This window comes from Pungitius pungitius, chromosome 2 (assembly GCF_949316345.1).
Source record: "Pungitius pungitius chromosome 2, fPunPun2.1, whole genome shotgun sequence".
In the NCBI taxonomy this organism is placed as follows: Eukaryota; Metazoa; Chordata; class Actinopteri; order Perciformes; family Gasterosteidae; genus Pungitius; species Pungitius pungitius.
This window is the reverse complement of record NC_084901.1, coordinates 20,351,545-20,372,714: the sequence shown is the minus strand read 5'-3', so window position 1 is coordinate 20,372,714 and position 21,170 is coordinate 20,351,545. Positions and strand designations below refer to the sequence as shown.

General features: G+C 44.5%; 2 protein-coding genes across 2 annotated transcripts in view; both read left to right on the top strand.

The window, feature by feature from the left end:
* Positions 1 to 21,170, top strand: part of LOC119211101 (large ribosomal subunit protein eL42) — a 300,484-nt gene that overhangs the window by 260,820 nt on the left and 18,494 nt on the right. The window lies entirely within an intron of this gene.
* med12 (mediator complex subunit 12) lies at positions 954 to 21,147 on the top strand. Its single transcript, XM_062560597.1, has 43 exons — positions 954 to 1,112; positions 1,914 to 2,018; positions 2,131 to 2,322; positions 4,165 to 4,324; positions 4,477 to 4,652; positions 4,890 to 5,000; positions 5,340 to 5,612; positions 5,734 to 5,880; positions 6,232 to 6,331; positions 6,419 to 6,555; positions 7,304 to 7,435; positions 7,796 to 7,922; positions 8,096 to 8,325; positions 8,432 to 8,491; positions 8,605 to 8,778; positions 9,515 to 9,659; positions 10,532 to 10,650; positions 11,086 to 11,229; positions 11,309 to 11,472; positions 11,979 to 12,110; positions 12,378 to 12,605; positions 12,740 to 12,884; positions 13,152 to 13,272; positions 13,954 to 14,064; positions 14,152 to 14,265; positions 14,396 to 14,532; positions 15,076 to 15,255; positions 15,458 to 15,529; positions 15,610 to 15,767; positions 15,896 to 16,057; positions 16,253 to 16,454; positions 16,593 to 16,702; positions 16,854 to 16,989; positions 17,250 to 17,399; positions 17,603 to 17,968; positions 18,082 to 18,223; positions 18,331 to 18,545; positions 18,779 to 18,853; positions 19,054 to 19,283; positions 19,467 to 19,683; positions 19,863 to 20,141; positions 20,652 to 20,733; positions 20,828 to 21,147. The coding sequence occupies exons 1-43, from the start codon at positions 1,011 to 1,013 to the stop codon at positions 20,863 to 20,865; spliced, it is 6,600 nt and encodes a 2,199-aa protein (XP_062416581.1). The 5' UTR covers positions 954 to 1,010; the 3' UTR covers positions 20,866 to 21,147.

Below are 21,170 nucleotides of genomic sequence, written 5' to 3'. Positions count from 1 at the left end.
ACAAACAATTAGACTCAGTCAGCTGCTGACAAAACATCCTGACAACATCTTGCACAGGGTTCAGCTCCTCTATACTACATATTACACCACATGACATAATCTCATATTCTCAGTTTGCAGATATCTATTTACTATGTTTGAGGGTGTAAGTCCAGTGTGTTTGTGTATGCTTTTTAAATGCTTGGCTGTTTACAGTCTTTCGCTCTCTATTTGCTTAACAGTCAGCCAAACTTTCTCCCTGGCGGAGAGTCTCAGCATTAAATTATATATTACACATTGTTGATATATGTCCTGTTAATTCTTTAAAGTCCGTAAAGAGGTATGTCAATGTTTCTTTGTCTAAATGGAAACTAATAAGCTGCTGGGCTCCAGGCTGCTGTAACACCTCCTAATGTGTGGTAATTTTGCTCTGCTTAGGAAACTGAACCAGACTGAAATGCTGAAGTCCTAAAACTAAATGTTGACACACCTGCAAAACAGAACGGGGGAGGGGGTTGAGCAGGACCAGCTAAAGGCCTGTTTTTTAAAAATGCATTTGTGCTTTTTTTTGTTTTGTGAACACATCTGCAGACATTCAGTACACTTTATAATACTAAGCTAATACTCTGAAAATGCTAAAAAAATAAATAAACCCATCAACCCAGAGACAAACATGTGCTCTTCTTGATCCAATGTGGGCTATTTAGGCTGCCGCATATTGTTCTAAAAAACATTTCACAAAATCATGCTGACCCAACGTGTTCTCTCTCTTTATAAAGTCAAATTAGCACACTTGTATTACCAAAAGAAACACGCGTCGATTGCGTAATCAATTGCTATAGTGAATGAATAAGAATTATGTATACAAATTTGAAAAATCCGGAAGAACTGTTTCATTCAGATGCATTGTGTATTCTCCCTGACATTTATTTTGAAGTCTGGGTACGAAGCCATACCGGAAGTGAGTCTCGTTGTTGTAGCTCCGTTCGGGCTGTTGGGGAGGAGGAAAGCCCTGGCTGTGATGCCTCTGGATGATGGCTGCTTTCGGGATCCTAAGTTACGAACACCGGCCGTTAAAGAGGCCCCGACTGGGCCCTCCGGACGTTTATCCCCAAGATCCAAAGCAGAAAGAGGTCAGATTCTACGATGTGCAATCTCAAAGTCCACGAATGGGGTTTTGTGGGGGGAAATTTTAAGCCAAGAAGCTGTCCGAGCTAACGGTAGCTAGCCCGTTTAGCCAGCCCTTTAGACGATTTGGGCCTAGCAATAACAATGAACAGTACATAGTTGTCAGTTGGTTAGCCTCCTCGGCAGCTTGCTTGGAGAGCCACTGGTTCGTTAGGTATCTCTTCGCTAAGCTAGCCCATCGGCTGTCGGTTTCTAACCGGTCCGAGCCGACGCTAAACGGGCAACCGGTACATTTCGCTTTGTGATGAGAACGAGTTAACGCGTCTCGCCTTTTTGATTTGAGGTGGTTGCGTGACTGACAATTGTTTGGTTTTAGCGACGCGTTTTGATCCAGCGAGTTTACGTCAAGCAACGTTAACCTTCGCGTCGCGTTCATTTTCAGATGCGTGACCTGTGCTGAGTTTTGTAAGATTGGAGTTTGGCCTAATGTTAGCTAGGCAAGGCGTCAGTGCTGTGGGCTCCCGATCTATTATTAACCTAGAGGATGTAATCTGTTGATGTAGACGGGAGAACGGGCTGCCTTACCTCCGGGTTATTCTGTCTCTGTTGCTGCAGGTATCCAGTACAATGACGTAGTAACATAATTATGGATAAGATCATTTTATTTTACACAGATTAAAGCACATATGCAGATTTTCCTCAAACTGCCGCTTATCCAATTAGCATTCTTTTCATATTTTACATTGACACTAGTGAATGTTTTTAAATTGATCAAAATTCAAACTGGGAAATGTGTTTTGTTTCAGGATGAGCTGACTGCTCTGAATGTGAAACAAGGATTCAATAACCAACCAGCTGTGTCTGGTGATGAACATGGCAGTGCCAAAAATGTCAACTTCAACCCCTCAAAGGTAACGACTCCCGGCCCACTTAAACCCAGGTTAAGCCCCTGCACTCCTCGTTTCTCGCTGCATGTGTGATGGGTTCTGACCGCCACACATGTCCACCTCCCGTGCGTTGCAGATCAGCTCAAACTTCAGCAGCATCATTGCAGAGAAGCTGCGCTACAACACGTTTCCAGACACGGGGAAGCGTAAGCCACAGGTCAACCAGAAGGATAATTTCTGGCTCGTCACAGCAAGGTCACAGAGCTCCATCAATAACTGGTTCACGGATTTAGCGGGGACTAAACCTCTGACACTGCTGGCTAAAAAGGTAGGAGTCTGTCTTGAGTCTATTCAAAGCCATCCTTCCCCAAAGAATTTTCTGTCTTTTGTTGCTGTATTATGGCCGGAGAGTTCACCTCTACTATTGCCTTTGCTTCACCCTCTGCACTGTGCGTTGGCTGGTCAATCTGTTATTCTCTGCCTCGTGGTCTCCTGTGCATGTGTTTTTATTAGATTTCTCATTGCATTGTTTTCTTGTGCTGGTTTCCACTATTTACATTTGGAAAGGACTGGGCTAGATTATTAGACAGATGCCAAAACACCCAACAAAGGAGATGTATTTCCTCCAAAAAACATTCTTAAGCATTTACTTTAAAAATGATTATCTCATACGGATAATAAAATTATCTGCAAAATAGTGTGTAATTAAGTATCTGTCAAAATAAAATGCATTCTAGCATATTGAATGTTAGTATATTGAATTGACAGTTCAATGTTAGCATTTGTAGCTGTTGCTACTGTAAGTATGAAATGCTAGCATGCAATGCTGCTACTGTGATCAGGCTTTATACAGTTTAAACTCACAGTGACAAAGTTCATGTTAGACTGAGGGAGTAGAGCCGTGTCTGACCACTAGAAGACGCCCTAGCGTATCCGAGCTTTAAAGGGCTGGTAGTGTTATACGTGCATTTTATTTAAAGCTGTTTTTGACCGATATTCATAGAATGCAGGTAATTGTGCAACATTAGATTACAATAATGGCTTCACCCATTGATCTCTGGCAAGGTCAGGTGGAGCTAAGAAAATGAATTGAGATGTCTCATGAAATGAGATGTGAAGTAGAAATAAGTGCTTCAGTTATGTGAACGCAATGAAGAGAATAAAAAGACAATGCTATAAAAAAAAGTCATCAAACTGTGCAGAAAACTCCTGGACGATTCGATTCCACACAAAATAAAGATCGATGCAGCGAAGGTAAGTATTGCATTGTTTTGGTTTTATTCCCTTGTTAAATCAACCCAAAGGCTGCTTCTGTTTAAACCTAGTCTATTTTTTGCCTCAAGTGTTGACCCGATACAATGAATACCTTTGTTAAATAGGGAAATAGGTTTTATTGCAGTGGGATTTCAACTTGTAAATCTATGGTTTGTAAATTGTTAGGTGCTGGGGTATTTTGTTTTTTAATGATTCATAATTAAACAATTTCCTCTGTAAGTGCTCTTACAAATAGTAGCACATAGGGATTGAGTATTTAATACATCAGGTAACATTCAAGGAAGCTTACTATTCATACATATATTTGAAGGCCCCTCGTAATTTACAGTTAGCCTGCAAATGATTTATTTTCTGTTATCTTTTAACCTGCATCAGTACTTGCATATTTCATGGTTCTCTCACTAAAATAATAATTTCTTACTTTTCTTGCAGTTCCTGCTCAGCACCTTCATCCAGGCCACAGAAGAAGTAACAGCAGGAAAACACATTGGACGACTTCCATTGAAATGATGGAGTTAATGCAAGCAATCTGTCCAGTGAATTCTTTTTCAAAACAGAATATGCACAATTGGAACGGAATTATTATCCAGCAGAAATGTCTATTGTGTTGCAAACAACTTGAAAGTGTGTCTTTACATAATTTGGAAGTAATATGTACACACATGTTTAGTTTCCACAGCTATTATTTTGCATTAGTTTGAACCTTTTCTGCCTTTAAGCATTCAGGTGTTTGGAAGAAGGGACAAGTTGCCATAACGGATTTAAATAAATTACTTTCACCTTTTTTTCTGACTTTCTTTTTATTGCCACCTCTGCGGTTTCGATTTTGCATTTTTGTCATGTTTGCATTGTTTCACTCCAGATTCGTGACACACATAAACTGTCTTTGCCACAGGTTCCAATCTTTAGCAAGAAGGAGGAGGTTTTTGGATACTTGGCCAAGTACTTAGTCCCCGTCATGCGTTCAGCGTGGATGATCAAGATGACCTGTGCGTATCACGCAGCCATCACAGAGACTAAAGTCAAGAAGAGGCACGTGATCGACCCTTGTATAGGTGAGCTGTTTCCTGCTGCTTTGATGTTCCATATTTGCTTTTAGGGAAAACGTGAAATGTGATCTGCTTCGTCAGACGGGATGATAAGTGATTTCTTCTTTTTGGCATTCGTTCCATTTCTGTGGCTTTACGATGCATGTTTCTGTTTGTAGAATGGACTCAGATTATAACAAAGTACCTGTGGGAGCAGCTTCAGAAGGTGGCCGACTTTTACCGACAGTTTCCCAGTCAAGGCTGCAGCTCACCACTGCCAGCCACTCCTGCTGAGGTGGAGACGGCCATGAAGCAGTGGGAATACAACGAGAAGCTCGCCATGTTCATGTTTCAGGTCAGTCTACTTTTTCAGTAACACCCGGTAGGACAATGCTCTACGTCACATCACATGATCTTCTCTTATTGCATTAGTTATTAGTTGAAGGCAGTGGCGTTTCAGATCGGACCACAATAATTCAGAAGCATCTTTCAACCAATGAATCTTTATGTCTGGGTCTCCACATTAAACACTGCAGTCGTTGTGCGCCTTCACTCCATATTAAGATGCGCTCTGTTTGGCGTCTGTGTTCAGGATGGTATGTTAGACCGACACGAGTTTCTGACGTGGGTGCTGGAGTGTTTCGAGAAGGTCCGACCCGGCGAAGACGAGCTTCTCCGGCTGCTCCTGCCGCTTTTACTACAGGTAAGCTCCCTCTACCCGTGTGTTCTCGCCTCAACGGCTCGGCCTCACATCCTTACTCATGCACAGAGGCCTTGCTTTTGGGAAACGTGCAGTCCTGCTTAACATTCCAACAGCTGTGCGCAGTCACTCACACACACACACACACACACACTGGGTGTTATGACAGGCTTCTATAGCTGTCACCACTTTGTCACGAACCAGTTGAGTGTCTTTGGTGGTTATGACCTTTTCTGTTGGAGGCCCAGAGCCCTTCATTTCGTGTCTACTCCCACAGTGGACTGCAGTTAATGGACACCGAGTGCCGGGGGTAATGCTGTGAATCTCTCCTCTGTCTCTTAGTACTCTGGTGAATTTGTACAGTCCGCTTACTTGTCACGGAGACTGGCTTACTTCTGCACACGCCGCCTCAACCTGTTGCTAAGCGACGGGAGCCTGGGCCCCGGCACAGGGGGGCATCCAGCCCATGGCATGTTGACGCAGCAAGGTAACGCCCAGCCCCCCACCCCGACCTCGCAGCCGGCAGGAGGGAACCAGCTCCAGACAGCTTTCACCGACTTCTACATCTGCCCTCAGCACAGGCCTCTTGTGTTTGGGCTCAGCTGCATGCTCCAGGTACAATGTGGCCATTTTGGCCGAGACGTGGAATGTAAAATGTAGAGCGAGACTCGAAATTCTGCACGTGCTAATTCTTGTTCCGTTTTGTGTTACCTGGGTCGGGTCCTTGCCGCATCAGAGCATAGTGTTGTGTTGCCCCAGTGCTCTGGTGTGGCATTACTCCCTCACAGACAGCAGAAACAAAACCGGTTCACCTCTGGACCTCCTGCCCATCGCTCCGTCCAGCTTACCAATGCCAGGCGGCAACACTGCCTTCACACAGCAGGTACGTCTGTCTGTGTTTATTCAGAGCCAATGATAACAAGAACAAGATGAAACAACGTACGGCCAATTCAGGCTGGCTCTAAAATGTCGATCTCAATCGCCCCCCTCGTTACGACAGCGAAGTTAACAGCATGAACAACATCATTACCGCCTGTACCAAGACATTTCTTTGGTCATGTTATGGTATTGCGCTCTTTTTTTTCTTTAAACACATCCTTGCATTTCTGCCGAGTGCATTCCAAGGCGAGATCGACACGTGTGTTTACAGAGCAAAGGTGTCTTTCTCATTTGTTTTGTTTATGCCAGATGTCGGGGTCATTCTTTTCTCGCCCCTCTTGGTTCGCCAAAACAGGTCCGCACAAAGCTGAGAGAAATCGAGGAGCAGGTTAAGGAGCGAGGCCAAGCGGTGGAGTTCAGGTGGTCGTTTGACAAGTGCCAGGAGACCACAGCAGGTTGGAGAACTGTTCCCCCGACACCTGGTTCAGAGTTCATCCGACAAGCTCAGCGTCTGAAAGGATTTCTCTATCATGTGTTACCAGGGTTCACCATCGGGAGGGTGCTCCACACCCTGGAGGTCTTGGACAACCACAGCTTTGAGAAGTCTGACTTCAACAACTCACTGGATTCCCTCTACAACCGAATATTCGGGTCGGGTCAGAGTAAAGATGGCCATGAGGTAGGGATCGATTCCCCTCGACCATCTGTTTGTGTCATGCCAAATGCACGAAGATGCCTGGAATTTGTAGATTCTATAAAAACAGGCAACAATCCCTGAACTCGATGTGTTGATACTACGCAATAACAAACCATCAGATTATACAATGTGACCTCAAGCTTCTGTTTTTAGCTGGGTTTTCTCAAAACACTTTTCTATCCAACAAGACCCAAAATGTAGCACTACTGGGAGCAATACCAAACCTTCTAAACATACTGCTCACAGCAGCAGTGAAGGGTATAACTCTCCCTACATACAATATATGGATCCAAAAAGTATGGGACATCTATCAAATGAAACGAATAACATATTCAAGTCTTTACAAAACGATGGTGTCCTGTCACAGCATTATTGATACGAGGGTTATTACCGTTTGTTCTAGCTGAATTGTGACCCGTTAACTCCTTATCCACACATCATACACTACCCTCTTTGAAAAGCATATGTGGCACCTGCACTACTGCATTCAGGAGTGGACAACTATTATTTATTGATCCCTTGATTTAATTTCTTTTATTTTTTTAATCCGTTTTTCTTTTGTAGTGACCTCCATTTGATGTTTCTTTGACTGTTGACTTTCTGTGCATTGTACATTGCACCTGAATATCATGTGTACCAAGACTGCATACAACTGCAAAATGGACAAAGATAGTAACTGAAAATGCATGTTGTTAAACAAAATTAAAGTGAAAAAAACATTTCTGTCCAGATGTCACCAGATGATGACGCAGTGGTGACCTTGCTTTGTGAATGGGCCGTGTGCTGCAAGCGTTCTGGCAGACACCGGGCCATGGTGGTGGCCAAGCTGCTGGAAAAGAGACAGGCTGAAATAGAAGCAGAGGTAAGGGTCGCCCCACACCGCCACGGGTTATTGTCACATGCTGTTTTTCACAACTCCAAACTGACTGTTTAGCAATGCCATCTAATGCTTGGAAGGGAACAGTGTCTGAAGCTACTGGTATTCTAAATAAATGATGGGCAGGCAGCTCAATCTAAGTAACAAGTGCTACAAACGGCTCCTTTTTCCATTTTCCAAGTAAGGAGCCTCCGCTGAGATCTGTTTTAATGAGCTGTAGGCTCTCCTCTCTCTGGCCGCTACAGTACATTTATTTATACATATTTGGAATGTTTCATGTCCACTCGGAGCTTCTGCGTAGCGCTCAAAGACGGCGTTGGCTGAGTGTTTGTCGCTTGTCCACAGAGATGCGGCGAGTCCGAGGTGGTGGACGAGAAGGGCTCCGTGTCGTCCGGCTCGCTTTCTGCCGCCACGCTGCCCGTCTTTCAGGACGTGCTGCTGCAGTTCCTCGACACTCAGGCTCCCACACTCAGTGAGTCTCTCTTCAGTTTTCTCTATACACGTTTCCTGTTACTGTAATCCTCAAACACGTCCGCCTTTGGCTGCCGTTACATTACCCTCTGCATATTAATTATGCGTGATTTGCCAAGGGAAACATGGCATTAAATGTTCAAACCCCGCCCCCCCCCCCTTTTCCTCCTGCAGCCGAGCCGGGGAACGAAAGTGAGCGGGTGGAGTTCTCCAACCTGGTCCTGCTCTTCTGCGAGCTCATCCGCCACGACGTCTTTTCCCACAACATCTACATGTGCACGCTCATTTCCCGCGGGGACCTGGCGACTGACTCCCACCTGCCGCGCCCCCGCTCGCCCAGCGATGAGCCCTCCGATGAGTCGGAGCGCAAGGAGCAGGATGCGGGCAGCAGTGTCAAGATGGAGGCACGTTGGAGGCATCTGTTGCAGAGTGTGATGAGTGATTTGTGCAACCGCATTAAGCAGCCGATTGGTGTAAAAGGGTAACATGAGGTTGTTTTTTGCTCAGCAGGATACCGGGCTGTCGGAGTCGATGGAAATTGATCACAACTCAAGTGCTAATTTTGATGAGGTGAGCGCGTCATTTTAGACTTGCTTTTGCATTGTGCACGTTGATATTGAAGTGAAAATATCCTTGTGTACATTTTTTTTTTGTCGTTGAGCGTAATGATGTTCGCCTTGCAGATGTTTTCTCCTCCGATGCACTGTGAGTCCAAGGGGAGCCCCTCCCCCGAGAAGCTGGCTGTGGAGCAGGACAACAAGGCCGGCTGTAAGGACAAAGGCATGGACCCTGCGTTCCCTCAGCTGTATGAGCAGCCTCGCCACATCCAGTATGCCACTCACTTCCCTATTCCTCAGGTAAGAGAGGAGCTCAAGAGTTTGGTGAGACTTCCAAGTGTTAATCAGTTTCCTTCCAGCTGCCCTGAACCGAAGGTTTGAACCATATGTTCCAACAACTGATAGAAAATATACACTAATACTTTAGCCGATAATTAGGATGATTGTTTGAATATTAGTGCGCTGCATGATTACTGAGTTTTTACTGTTTTTAGCAAAGGTCTGAATCACAAGCTGTGAGTACACCAGCTGCTATTCTGCTAACGGTTGGTTTAAACTAAGCGTGCTCTTTAGATGTTATTTTAGAATCTACAGGGTTCTATGAAATTGTGGACTTTAAGTGAAGCTTCAGTCCTGCACTGCATGCATTTGTGTTGTCCTTGTTTACAATGTAATAGTGCCTCCTAAATCATTTGCAGCTGTCCTGTACAAACAAATAGCGACTGTATTATTATTAGCAGTTGTAATAATGTATTGATAATTTAGGGAATGAGCAGAAAACCTAAACCTATAGTACCTGAATATCTTTGTGATTTTGGTTTTGTTGAGAACAGATTTTCACCATCTACAAATCTTGTAGATAAGAAACAAATAAGAAACATAACTTCTTTGTTCTTGTGGTTTCTCATTTTCCTTGACTATGTTCCTCGGAGCTCGTCCCATCTGTCTGCCCCAAATAGCTTTTTTTGCTACGCTGCTTAGGTGTAATCATGTGCATCAGGTTCATAAGGACCATTTGTGTGTCATTTTCTTTCAGGAGGAAAGCGCCAGCCACGAGTGCAACCAGCGGTTAGTGGTCCTCTACGGTGTGGGCAAACTGAGGGATGAGGCGCGACACACCATCAAGAAAATTACCAAAGACATCTTGAAGGTGCTGAACCGCAAAAGCGAGGCCGAAACAGGTAACTTCCTCAATTTGATCAGCTTCTGACTGATGGCTTTATGTCCTGTATTCTCCATTTACTTACGTTTTACATTTACATTTTAGTTTGTTTGGAGCAAACTGCCTTTTAAGTTTCATTTCACCCACTTTTCATTTTCAGTGATACAAATTTTAATGTTTTTATGCGTCCCCTCCTTTTTTGTCGACTTGTATCAGTTTTGTCTGCGTCCCTCTGCATGATAATCACAAAAGATATTAGGTATTCCAGGGAGTAGTTTGGAGCACAGGCTATGTCATGTTTGGATGTTTTGGGATTTTTGTTCAAATGCAGGTTTTCGTTTTGTGGCCATTCCTGCTCTATTTATCATCCAAACCATCTTCCTCCAAAAACATTTCATTGTGTTCCCATTCCTCCACTCCCCTTAAGGGAACAGCCTGTTTTTCTTTCTTTATCGACCCCTACGGGGCTTGTATCGGCTAATCTTCTTTGCACACAATTACTATGCTAAAAGCTTTCTTTTGTTCACAGCAGCCACGTTATCTCATACATAGATACATGTGACCTTACTAAGGTGATCTGAGGTTTTTTATTTAGAAGTAATTGCAAAGATTGGAGTGTTTCTTTTCTTCCTCACTTTATCACATTAATGTGAGCAGACGATAACCTTGTGCACATAGTGGAGTTGGGAATGAGAAATCTTTTCTTTAAAGGTCCTTTACAGCAAAGTCTCATCCACCGATGCTTTAAATCGAAGGAGGCTGGAAATAAAATACTAGACCACTGGCTCGATTTCATGGCTGGCCTGTTCACAACTGGAATAAGGACAGCTCTGTGAGTTAAGAGCCGCTGCTCACTCACTTATTATACTCCTCACTTTCCCACTAACGCAGAAGGGGAGGAAGGACAAAAGAGGAAGAGGAGTAAGCCGGAGGCCTTTCTCACTACAGAAGATATCTTCTCCAAGTTCCAGCATCTCTCCCACTTTGACCAGCACCAAGTCACCTCCCAGGTTAGACCAGGAAACCTTGTTCTTTCACGTCCTCAGGGTATGTTACGGGAATTATATCGGGACGAGCCACAGTTGTGTTTATGCAAATAACTTTAGCTGCCTAACACGGAAGACCTCCCAAGGTGACTCATTTGAATGTAGACGTGATTTGAATAAATTTGGATTTCTCTTGAGATGAATACAATTTGAATACATAATGCACTTGGGTGACTGTCACTTACTTATGCTGCAGAAGATAATGTGTTCAGATTTTCTAGCAGGGGAGGTCGTAATGGAGGATGTAGTTGATCCTAAATTCAATGAGGCACATTTTAATTTAAGTGCCTTAGTTCAAGTATAACAGTCACCCCCAGGGTGAAGTCTCAATGCCAGGTTGCCATTTTATTTTCTTCCTTGTCAACTTTGTTGTTTTCCCCCCCTACGTGATGTCTGCAGGTGTCCAGAAATGTGCTGGAACAGATCAACAGCTTTGCCTTAGGGATGTCCTATCTCCTGCCTCTCGTTCCGCACATTCAATTCATCTTTGACCTCATGGAGTACTCCCTCAACATTAGTGGCCTCATAGACTTTGCGATCCAGGTATGGGCAACTCATTCACTGCAGTTCACATGGATGGATCCATCTGTATTCCTCATCGGTACCTGTGTTTATCTTGTAGCTTCTGAATGAGTTGAGTCTGGTGGAAGCTGAGCTGCTGCTGAAGTCGTCCAACCTGGTGGGCATCTACACCACCGGCCTGTGTCTGTGCATCGTGGCTGTGCTGAGGAGGTACCACTCCTGCCTCATTCTCAATCCCGACCAGACTGCGCAAGTTTTCGACGGGTACGTTACTGTGATCTTTGTATAAAAGGTACAACAAAAGCTCAGCCTTGTGCCATTTGCATAAAAGCGGATATGAATTGTTGGCCAAACTCAAAGTTATGCTTTTGTTTTGTAGTTGTTACGTAGATTCAATTCCATAAGTTCTATAAGTTCATCTTGCAATTAAAGTCAAGAGTTTTAATGGAGAATAATTGAAGAAAATCTTTCAATCGAGATACTACCGTTTGACAACAGTTGCTGAGCCTCATTCGGCGGTCTTTAATGAGAGTTTTGACTGTTAAAAGATTGCTGACAGGTCCTTCTAGCTCTGATCGCTGTACCATTGGTAGTTATTTGAACGCTGAAGAAAGCTTCTACAAAGCCTCTAACCAAAGTAAATGTAATTAGATATTAAGTAGTACTTACACAAAAGGCACAGCGTTCATGCTCAGGGCGTTTCCCGAAATGTCTCCCTTTTCCTTTTAAAGCAAGAAGCTGAAGCAACTTGTGAATAAATGTGTTCTCAGGTTGCGCATCGTGGTGAAATCGGGAGTGAACCCGGCAGACTGTTCCTCTTCTGAGCGCTGCATCTTGGCCTATCTGTATGACGTCTACACCTCCTGCAGTCACCTCAAGAATAAGTTTGGCGAGATTTTCAGGTAGCAAAACATCTTAGAAATGAATGTTGCCTGAACTGCTTTAGAGCCTTTTGGATAAATCCCTCGTGGAAGAAAGTGCCCCTTGTGACTCGTACTTAAAGATGACATTTCTAAACACTATACATATATACAACCAGTTTTAAGTAACGTCCCGGTGTCCTCTTCAGTTGCTTCTATTAACTTCAATCAGCCGTCGCCAGATGTTATTTGGTCGCCATAGTTGAGTACTGACATCACTCCTCAACCTCTCTTTTTTGTTGCTCTCAGTGAGTTTTGTTCCAAAGTGAAAAACTCCATCTACTGCAACATCGACCCGTCAGATTCCAACATGCTTTGGGATCCCGTGTTTATGATGGAAGCCATCGCCAACCCCTGTGCCCCCAATTTCAACCACTCCATGGTGGGCAAGATCCTCAACGACAGCCCGGCCAACCGCTACAGCTTCGTCTGCAACGTGCTCATGGACGTGTGTGTGGACCACAGAGACCCGGAGAGGTGCGTTGCTTCTGTTCACCATTTCTATATGTCGCCTTATGGCGTCTCTATGGCTCACAGGGCTGGAGTTTTCCGCTCTTTTTGTTGTTGTTTATGTTCGACTCGGTGCTTATCATCGCGTGTCGCGCTTTCAGGGTGAACGACATCGGGATCCTGTGTGCGGAGCTGACGGCCTACTGCCGCTCTCTGAGCGCAGAGTGGCTCGGCATCCTCAAGGCTCTCTGCTGCTCATCTAACAACGGCAACTGTGGCTTCAATGACCTGCTGTGTAACGTAGATGTAAGTCTGTGTTTCATGACTCAAGCAAAGGCTCAAAGGGAGTGCCACCGTGGGAGTTATGCTGCACCTTTTCTGCATAAACTCACCGTTTCCGTTGCAGTTCATGTAGCTCATTCATAATTATGTCAGCCGTAAATGTTTTTGTTCTACCATCCATCTACCTTAGTACATTTCCAATATAATTTAGTCCCTTCCTGCTTATAGTAGCTTTTTTTGTCATCTCACAGCATTGCTTCTAAGATTGATCTATGCGCCCTCGTCCTCCAGGTTAGCGATTTGTCCTTCCATGATTCCCTGGCCACCTTCGTAGCCATCCTCATTGCTCGACAGTGCCTACTCCTAGAAGACCTGGTTCGCTGTGTGGCCATTCCTTCCCTCCTCAACGCAGGTAAGGATCATTAAATCTGTAACGCCCTGCTCCCTCCAATATTCATTTTTTTTCTTTTTCATAATTATCCATTTTCATATCAGTTACTGCTTTATCTTTCCAAGTAGCGCCTGGGGTTCCTGTACCCTTTATCCTTTAAACTCTATACTTTGTATAAAACGTTGTGTGTTGAGACTCTGAATTGAGTGGTCTCTGTCGGCGATAGAGCGTCACATTGCAGCTTGGCTCGTAGGAAGCAGCACCAGGCTGTATAATGCATTACTTCTATCAGAGGGGAGAGTTACCACAGCGTATTTGATCTGGATCCATGAAGCCTTGGTGCGTTTTGTGCACTTGCCAGAGACGTGCCTCCCTCTCCCCACTGCTGATCTTTTTTTTTCCCAGCTTGGAGACAAAGCCCCCATTCAGCCATGCTGTTTGGTGGGATTTGGCACTTTGTATAACACAACCACACATGCCAAATGCCAACAGCTCTTGCTTGTGGTAAATGCTTTGTTCTCACTTCCTCTCCTACAAAAAACGTTTAAAATTCCACTTCATCCTGACAGATGATAAGTGTATCTGGGACAATGTTTAAATTTAGACGAGTCTCTTTGATTTTATAGCCCGTGCAGAAAGATGTTAACCTCAGTCATGGGATGTGTAGAAAGTCATCTTCAACCGCTGCAATGTATCCCACAGCCTGCAGTGAGCAGGACTCCGAGCCAGGAGCCAGACTCACCTGCAGGATTCTGTTGCACCTTTTCAAGACCCCACAGCGCAACCCTTTCCCCCAAGAGGTTGTGAAGTCAGGTAGTGAACAGAACACAAGATCTTTTACCACCGTTTCCAAACGTTGTTTTTTTTACCATATTGTATAACGATGTTATGGCTTTGCAGAAAAATCCTCAGTTGGCATCCGGTGGTCTTGTGATCGCCACCTTCTTGCTGCCTCCCAGAACAGCATAGTTGTTGGAGCAGTATTTGCGGTTCTCAAAGCTGTCTTTATGCTGGGTAAGAATTGTTGTAATGCTGTCACATCAGGGAGTTTAATGTTCAAAGCGGTTGGTTTTTAAAAAAACCCAAAGAATCCGCTGAGTCACAGTTGCTTCATGTATGTGATTGCTTATCTCTTTTGTCTTAGGTGACGCTGAGCTAAGAGGCTCAGGACTGTCGCACCCTGCGGGTCTCGATGACATATCTGAGGGGCGCAATGTCTCCATAGAAACGGCAAGCTTGGATGTCTATGCAAAGTATGTTCTGAAGACTATCTGCCAGCAGGTGAGAATAGGAGTTGAAATGGGTCAAACGGTATAAAACCGCAACCTAAAAAAAAATGATAAACAGTCTGTGTTAAATGGGAAAGGTAAAAAATTAAGACAGTGAGATGACTACTTGAAGTGTCCGAAACAAATACCTTTTTGCTGCACAGAGCTGTGCTCCAATAATTTTTTTCTTATCTTATCTAGTATTATCAGCAATCATTTCTCTCTAAAAGCTTTGGTGGCAACACACATAAACAATGAACTTTCTATTTTTGCTCACTGAAGCGCTCCCTTATTTCTGAGATACTTGAAATGGAGAAAACGAGAATAAGATCAATTTTGTAGATGAAGGCCAGAGAGTGAGAGAGCTGGCAGCGGCTCAGAGATCCAGACCTCGAGAGACTTCAAACACACATTCTACCCAGCGAGGCTTTGGCGTGTGCAGTTCTACTCCCGATAAATGTCTTTGTTTGAGAGTTTGAGATTGAAGATCACAGAAGTTGTCGACCTCTGTCACATTTCCGACTACGCCTCATTCCCCTTTTGTGCTGTCTTGCAGGAATGGGTGGGAGAGCGCTGCCTGAAGTCTCTATCTGAGGACAGCAGTGCCCTACAGGACCCGGTGCTGGTAAACATTCAGGCCCAGCGGCTCCTGCAGCTCATTTGCTATCCCCATCGCCAGCTGGACAGCGATGATGGCGACAACCCTCAGAGGCAGCGCATCAAACGCATCCTGCAGGTCCAGAATACACCCAAATTAAAAGTGTTTTTTGTAAAGTCGTCCACAGCTATGGAGTGTTGCTGCCCTCTCCTGGCTGACTAAGTTCTGAGGAAATGTCCCAGCGGTGCAATGAACTGGGCATGTCCATAACTGGCTTTGGACAAGAGAAAGGATGGAAAAAACACAACTTGACCAACAGTATTAATTTTCTCTTTCATAGAACATGGACCAATGGACAATGAGACAATCATCCCTGGAGCTGCAGCTGATGATCAAACAGAGCACAAACAATGTAATTTGCTTCTTTCAGTACTTTTTTAGTGTGTAGTCTTTGTCAAATGAATCTGATTGACCACATTTATTTTCCAATAGGAGCTCTACTCGCTCTTGGAGAACATAGCCAAGGCCACCATAGAGGTGTTTCAGAAATCCGCTGAGATGAACAGTAACCCCTCAGGAAATGGAGCAGCGGCTCAAGGTGGCTCCGGATCCAACAACAGCACTTCCAGCAAGATGAAGCCAATTTTAAGGTGCGTATCTTTCTGTCTGCTCACAAGGCTTTTGCCTCACACACTTTCCTTTGCATTGGTATATTCTAGAAACACATTTAATAAAATACAAAATGTATTTTTTTCTTGATCTGCCCTGTGTGCTGCAGCTCATCTGAGCGGTCAGGTGTGTGGCTGGTGGCTCCGTTGATAGCCAAGCTGCCCACCTCGGTACAGGGCCACGTGCTGAAGGCCGCGGGGGAGGAGCTGGAGAAAGGACAGCATCTGGGATCTTCCTCACGCAAGGAGAGGGACAGGCAAAAACAAAAAAGGTAAGCAGCGCATTTATTCAACATAGGAATGAGGTTTAATCCGCTTGTTCAACAAGTCCTGTAAAGGTAGGATGAGCATTTCATCCATTAACTCTCACAGGTTATGGAAGCTACAAAGAAATCTAATCTAATGTCATCTGAGCATGATTTCTTCTTTGTTAAGTTCTGTGTTGTTGTTGTTTTTTTCCACCTCAGCATGTCTCTGCTGAGCCAGCAGCCATTCCTGTCTTTGGTGCTGACCTGCTTAAAGGGGCAGGATGAACAGAGGGAAGGCCTTCTCACCTCCCTCTACAGCCAAGTGCAGCAGATCGTTACCAACTGGAGAGAAGACCAGTACCAGGACGACTGCAAGGCAAAGCAAATGATGCACGAGGCTCTGAAGCTTCGGCTGAATCTTGTACGTAACTCCTTGATCAACACAACGAGCCTAACCCCGCAACGTTCTGGGCTATAGCCCAAAACGTTGCGGGGTTAGGCTCAAAGACACTACTACTGTCGTTAGGAGACTAATAGTATTCGTTCCTCTCATAACTAGGTGGGTGGCATGTTTGACACGGTGCAGCGCAGCACCCAGCAGACCACTGAGTGGGCGGTACTACTCCTCGACATCATCAGCAGTGGCACAGTGGACATGCAGTCCAACAAGTGAGTGTTTATTAAAGAGAAAATCCCATTTCACACATTGTTCCTCTAATTGGACACATCAGTTTACTGTATTTTTTCTGAGCACAAATCTCAAGCACATTTTTCAGTCACTTGATGGGCCCGGCTCTTATGGTTTGTTTCTCTCCAACAGTGAGCTTTTTACAACCGTGTTGGACATGCTGAGTGTCCTGATTAACGGCACACTGGCTGCTGACATGTCCAGCATCTCTCAGGGCAGCATGGAGGAGAATAAGCGAGCCTACATGAACCTGGTTAAGAAGCTCAGGGTAAGAACAACGCAGCCGTCTTACCTCTGTGAGGATGTGATCGTACCTATAAAGTGGTTGTCAACATGTTTTTGTCCATTTAAAATCAATTTCCCTTTTTTCTGTTCTTTGAAGTAAGAAAGTAAAAGGATGTGCTCAAGTTAAATGCTTTCCCAATTACAATTATCTTGATATTTTGAATAATATACTACATAGGATTTGTTTTACTGGACTGAACATTAATTAACATTTCCCTACATAAACTTATTTTATTTCCACAGAAAGAGCTCGGGGATCGGCAGTCAGAAAGTCTGGAAAAGGTTCGACAGCTTTTACCGCTGCCGAAGCAAACCCGCGATGTCATAACGTGTGAACCTCAGGGCTCGCTAATAGACACCAAGGGCAACAAGATTGCTGGATTTGAGAAGGAGGTAGGCAATTTCTCAGACACGTTTTTCCTTCAGCAGAACTATGTTTAGCTGCATCATACTTTATCTTCAATATCAGATTCACAAAAAATAAGTTAATGGCAACAATTTGTGTTAAAGTAATTATAAGAGCAACATTAAGAAAACATTACCTGCACATACTGCTTTTGAAGTGAATTTGATTTCCATTCTTATTTTGTCATCAGGGCCTACAAGTGTCAACCAAGCAGAAGATTTCTCCTTGGGATGTCTTTGAGGGTCTCAAACACTCCGCCCCGCTCTCCTGGGGCTGGTTTGGCGCGGTCCGCGTTGACCGCAAGGTCACCAAATTTGAGGAGCAGCAGCGTTTTCTGCTCTACCACACCCACCTGAAGCCCAAACCTCGCAGCTATTACCTGGAGCCGCTGCCCCTGCCGCCAGAAGAGGAGGAGCCCCTGACCCCAGTCTCTCAGGAACCGGAGAAGAAGATGATGGAGGTGGTGAAGCCAGAGAAGAGTGTGCCTGCGGTGCCCTCTGAGTCAAACAAGAAGAAACCCAGCAAGAAGAAGAAAAATACGATTGTCAAGACAGAGGTCAGTTGTGTTTTTTATTTATTATTACAAATAATATTATTTGACTGAAGTTAGATGTTTGTTTCCTGGACATAAGTGGCTCCAACCTGAAATAAAACCCTCCTTCTCACAAGGACTATGTTAACCGTACACCCGGCGGTGTGACCTATGGCCCTAATATGCCACCTGAGCAGATGCAGAACCACCCATATGGCAGGCTACCGTACGGCCCGCAGGCCATGAACATGTACACTCAGAACCAGCCTCTACCTCCAGGTCGGTTCATTGCATATTCTACAACCCTTATCAGCAGCAGTACGACACACAAACAAAACAAAAAATACCATTTGGCAGTGTTGTTTACCTCTTGGGCTTTTCCACAGGAGGTCCAGGCTTAGAACCTCCATACAGACCTACACGCAACCCACAGATGAACAAAATGATGCCCACTCGGCCCAGCTACCCAGGCATGATGCCCAATATGCAGGGAAACATGACTGGTATGATGGGAATGGACAAGCAATACCAAATGGGTTACAAGCCCCAGCCTAACATTGTACCGGGCCAGACAATGCGGCAGCAGCTACAAGCCCGACTGGTGAGTCAATCCGCCATGACATGTCAAACGGCCGCTTGGGTGAGGGTAGCGTTGACCAAAAGCAGAATTGTTCATCGTATCATCGTTGTAATTGAGTTTGCATGTTTAATGGATAAATACTGATATGGTCGTGTGAATCTAAATTGATGAAATAAAATCGAGTGCATTCTTAACAGCTGGAAGATGACATTTGATAATTTCTCCTTCCTGATCTCTTTTTTTCCTCCTTTCAGAATCAGGGCATGATGGGGCAGCCGATTAGACAAATTACACCCAACCAGCCATATACTTCAATGCAGGCATCTCAGGTAAGCATGTTTTCTCTTTCGAATAATTCACCTCCGTTCTCAGAATACCTTTTATTTATGCAACTAAAGGTGGAGAATTTGAAACCATTTTAAGATATTTTATCTGCCAAATAGAAATACCTTTACAATTGTGTGCACTTAACTGGTCTTTAATGTCTTCACATAAATCCTCTTCATCCACTTTGCCTCTGTTTGTGCAGAACATATCTCAGGGCTACACAACATACGGATCCCACATGGGGATGCAGCAGCATCCGTCCCAAGGTGGTGGTATAGTTCCGTCCTCCTACGGGAACCAAAACTTCCAGGGCACCCATCCTGGAGCCAACCCGGCCGTGGTGGATCCTCTTAGGCAAATGCAACAAAGGCCCAGTGGTTACGTTCACCAGCAGGCTCCAGGCTACCCACACAATATGCAGAACACGCAGAGGTCAGTGTTGTCATGCAAAGAAGGCTGCAGCATTTTTAGCTGTATGGTAGCGGTTACAAGCACAGCTGCAAAAGGTTGACGTTGTCCTTTATCTGTTTCTATGCGTTACGTTCCCTTTGATTTGAATGATTGATTTGTGTTTACTACATTCCTGACGATTATGTGTTCCTGCTGCCCTGTAAGGTTTGCCCACCAACCAATCCAGCCAAATCCCATCATGCACAGTCTCAGTCACATGGGAGGCCAGGGCGTCCACCCAGGCTTGAGGCCAAATCCGATGCTGGCCGAACAGCAGCAGCAGCAGCAGCAGCAGCAACAACAACAGCAGCAACAACAACAACAACAACAGCAGCAGCAAGTGGCAGCACAGCAGCAGTTCCTCAGACAGCAAGCACTCAGAGTACGTTGCTTTATTACATCCCCATCCCCGTTGCATTTATTTTCAAGGGTAACTTGCAAAGGGGTTTTTACTGCAATATTTCGGTTTGGTAACCCAGAAAAGGTCCTTTACTAAAAGGCCCTCAAAGGTCTGTGCCTCAAACACCAACCATTTTTTTCGTTCCCATGTTTCCACAACAGCAGCAGCAGGCCCAACAACAACAACAACAACAACAGCAGCAGCAGGCCCAACAACAACAACAGGCCCAACAACAACAACAACAACAGCAGCAACAGCAGCAGCAGCAGCAACAACAACAACAGCAACAACAACAACAACAGCAGCAGCAGCAACAGGTACAGCCCCAGCAGGTTCCTTCTCAACAGCAAGTTCAACAGCAGCAGTCAGCGGGGCCACCACCAGGCCAGCAGCAGAACCAGGGCCTGGGCATGCAGCCACTGCCCCCCCAGCAACCCATGGTAGGTCCATCCCATGTGATGATGGTGTAAGGAGACGCATGGTCGCAAGTCGTTTATACTGCACTGTATGTGTTTATTTCCGCTTTATATTCAAATACAACTAGCCTAAAAACTAGCTGTAGTACCTATTTATTTTTGTAAATAACATTGGAAGCATCTTACTGGTGCATTTGGACAACCAGGAATGAAACCACAACTTTGTAAAAACAAATGAGTTATGGTTGTATGCCTTTTATAATTGAGATGTTTATGGCCAACTCTTTGAATTGGGGCTTGCGGTGGTGTTGGGGCGTGTTAACTCCCTATATGCTCCATTAGAGGTTTTGTTGAGAATGCTAGTTAATAAAAGTACACTAAAATTATTCATTAATTGCTGTTTTTCTTTAACAGGTATCAATCTTAAAACTTGGTATTTTCAAAATAATTGGTTATAATGTTACGTTTGCATTTTATTGATAATGGGATAAAATATCAGACACTCTTAAAACTATGTCTTTACCTGTGTTTCAGTTCCCACGACAGGGAATGCAGCAGACTCAGCAGCAGCAGCAAACTGCAGCTCTCGTCCGACAGCTGCAACAGCAGCTTTCAAGTGAGTCACTTTCACCATGAGTGGTCGTCAGTTCCATCTCGCTCATGGTGAACAGATGTCATGTTCATAACAATTCATTCCCACTGTTTTTCAGACACACAACCAGGACAGGGCACCAATTCATATTACTGAGCGTGCGAGGAAGAGGCTCAAGAAAAGAAACTGTTCACGGCACAAAGGACCACCAAACCCCATCTCCACCAGTGAGGCACCAATCCCAAAATATTTTGACTTCAGTCGTGTAATTATGGAAGATCAAAAGGAGGGATCCTGCGCGGAAGTTAACAGATAATGGAAAAGTCTATGTAAAAAAAAGTACCAGAAATTATTAGAATAATGCAATTTTTTATTTTATTTCAATTTGTACAATTTTTTTCAGTTTCGTGTATTTCTCATTAAAAAAAATTCATGTCAGTTTTTTTGTCTTGTTGGGTGAC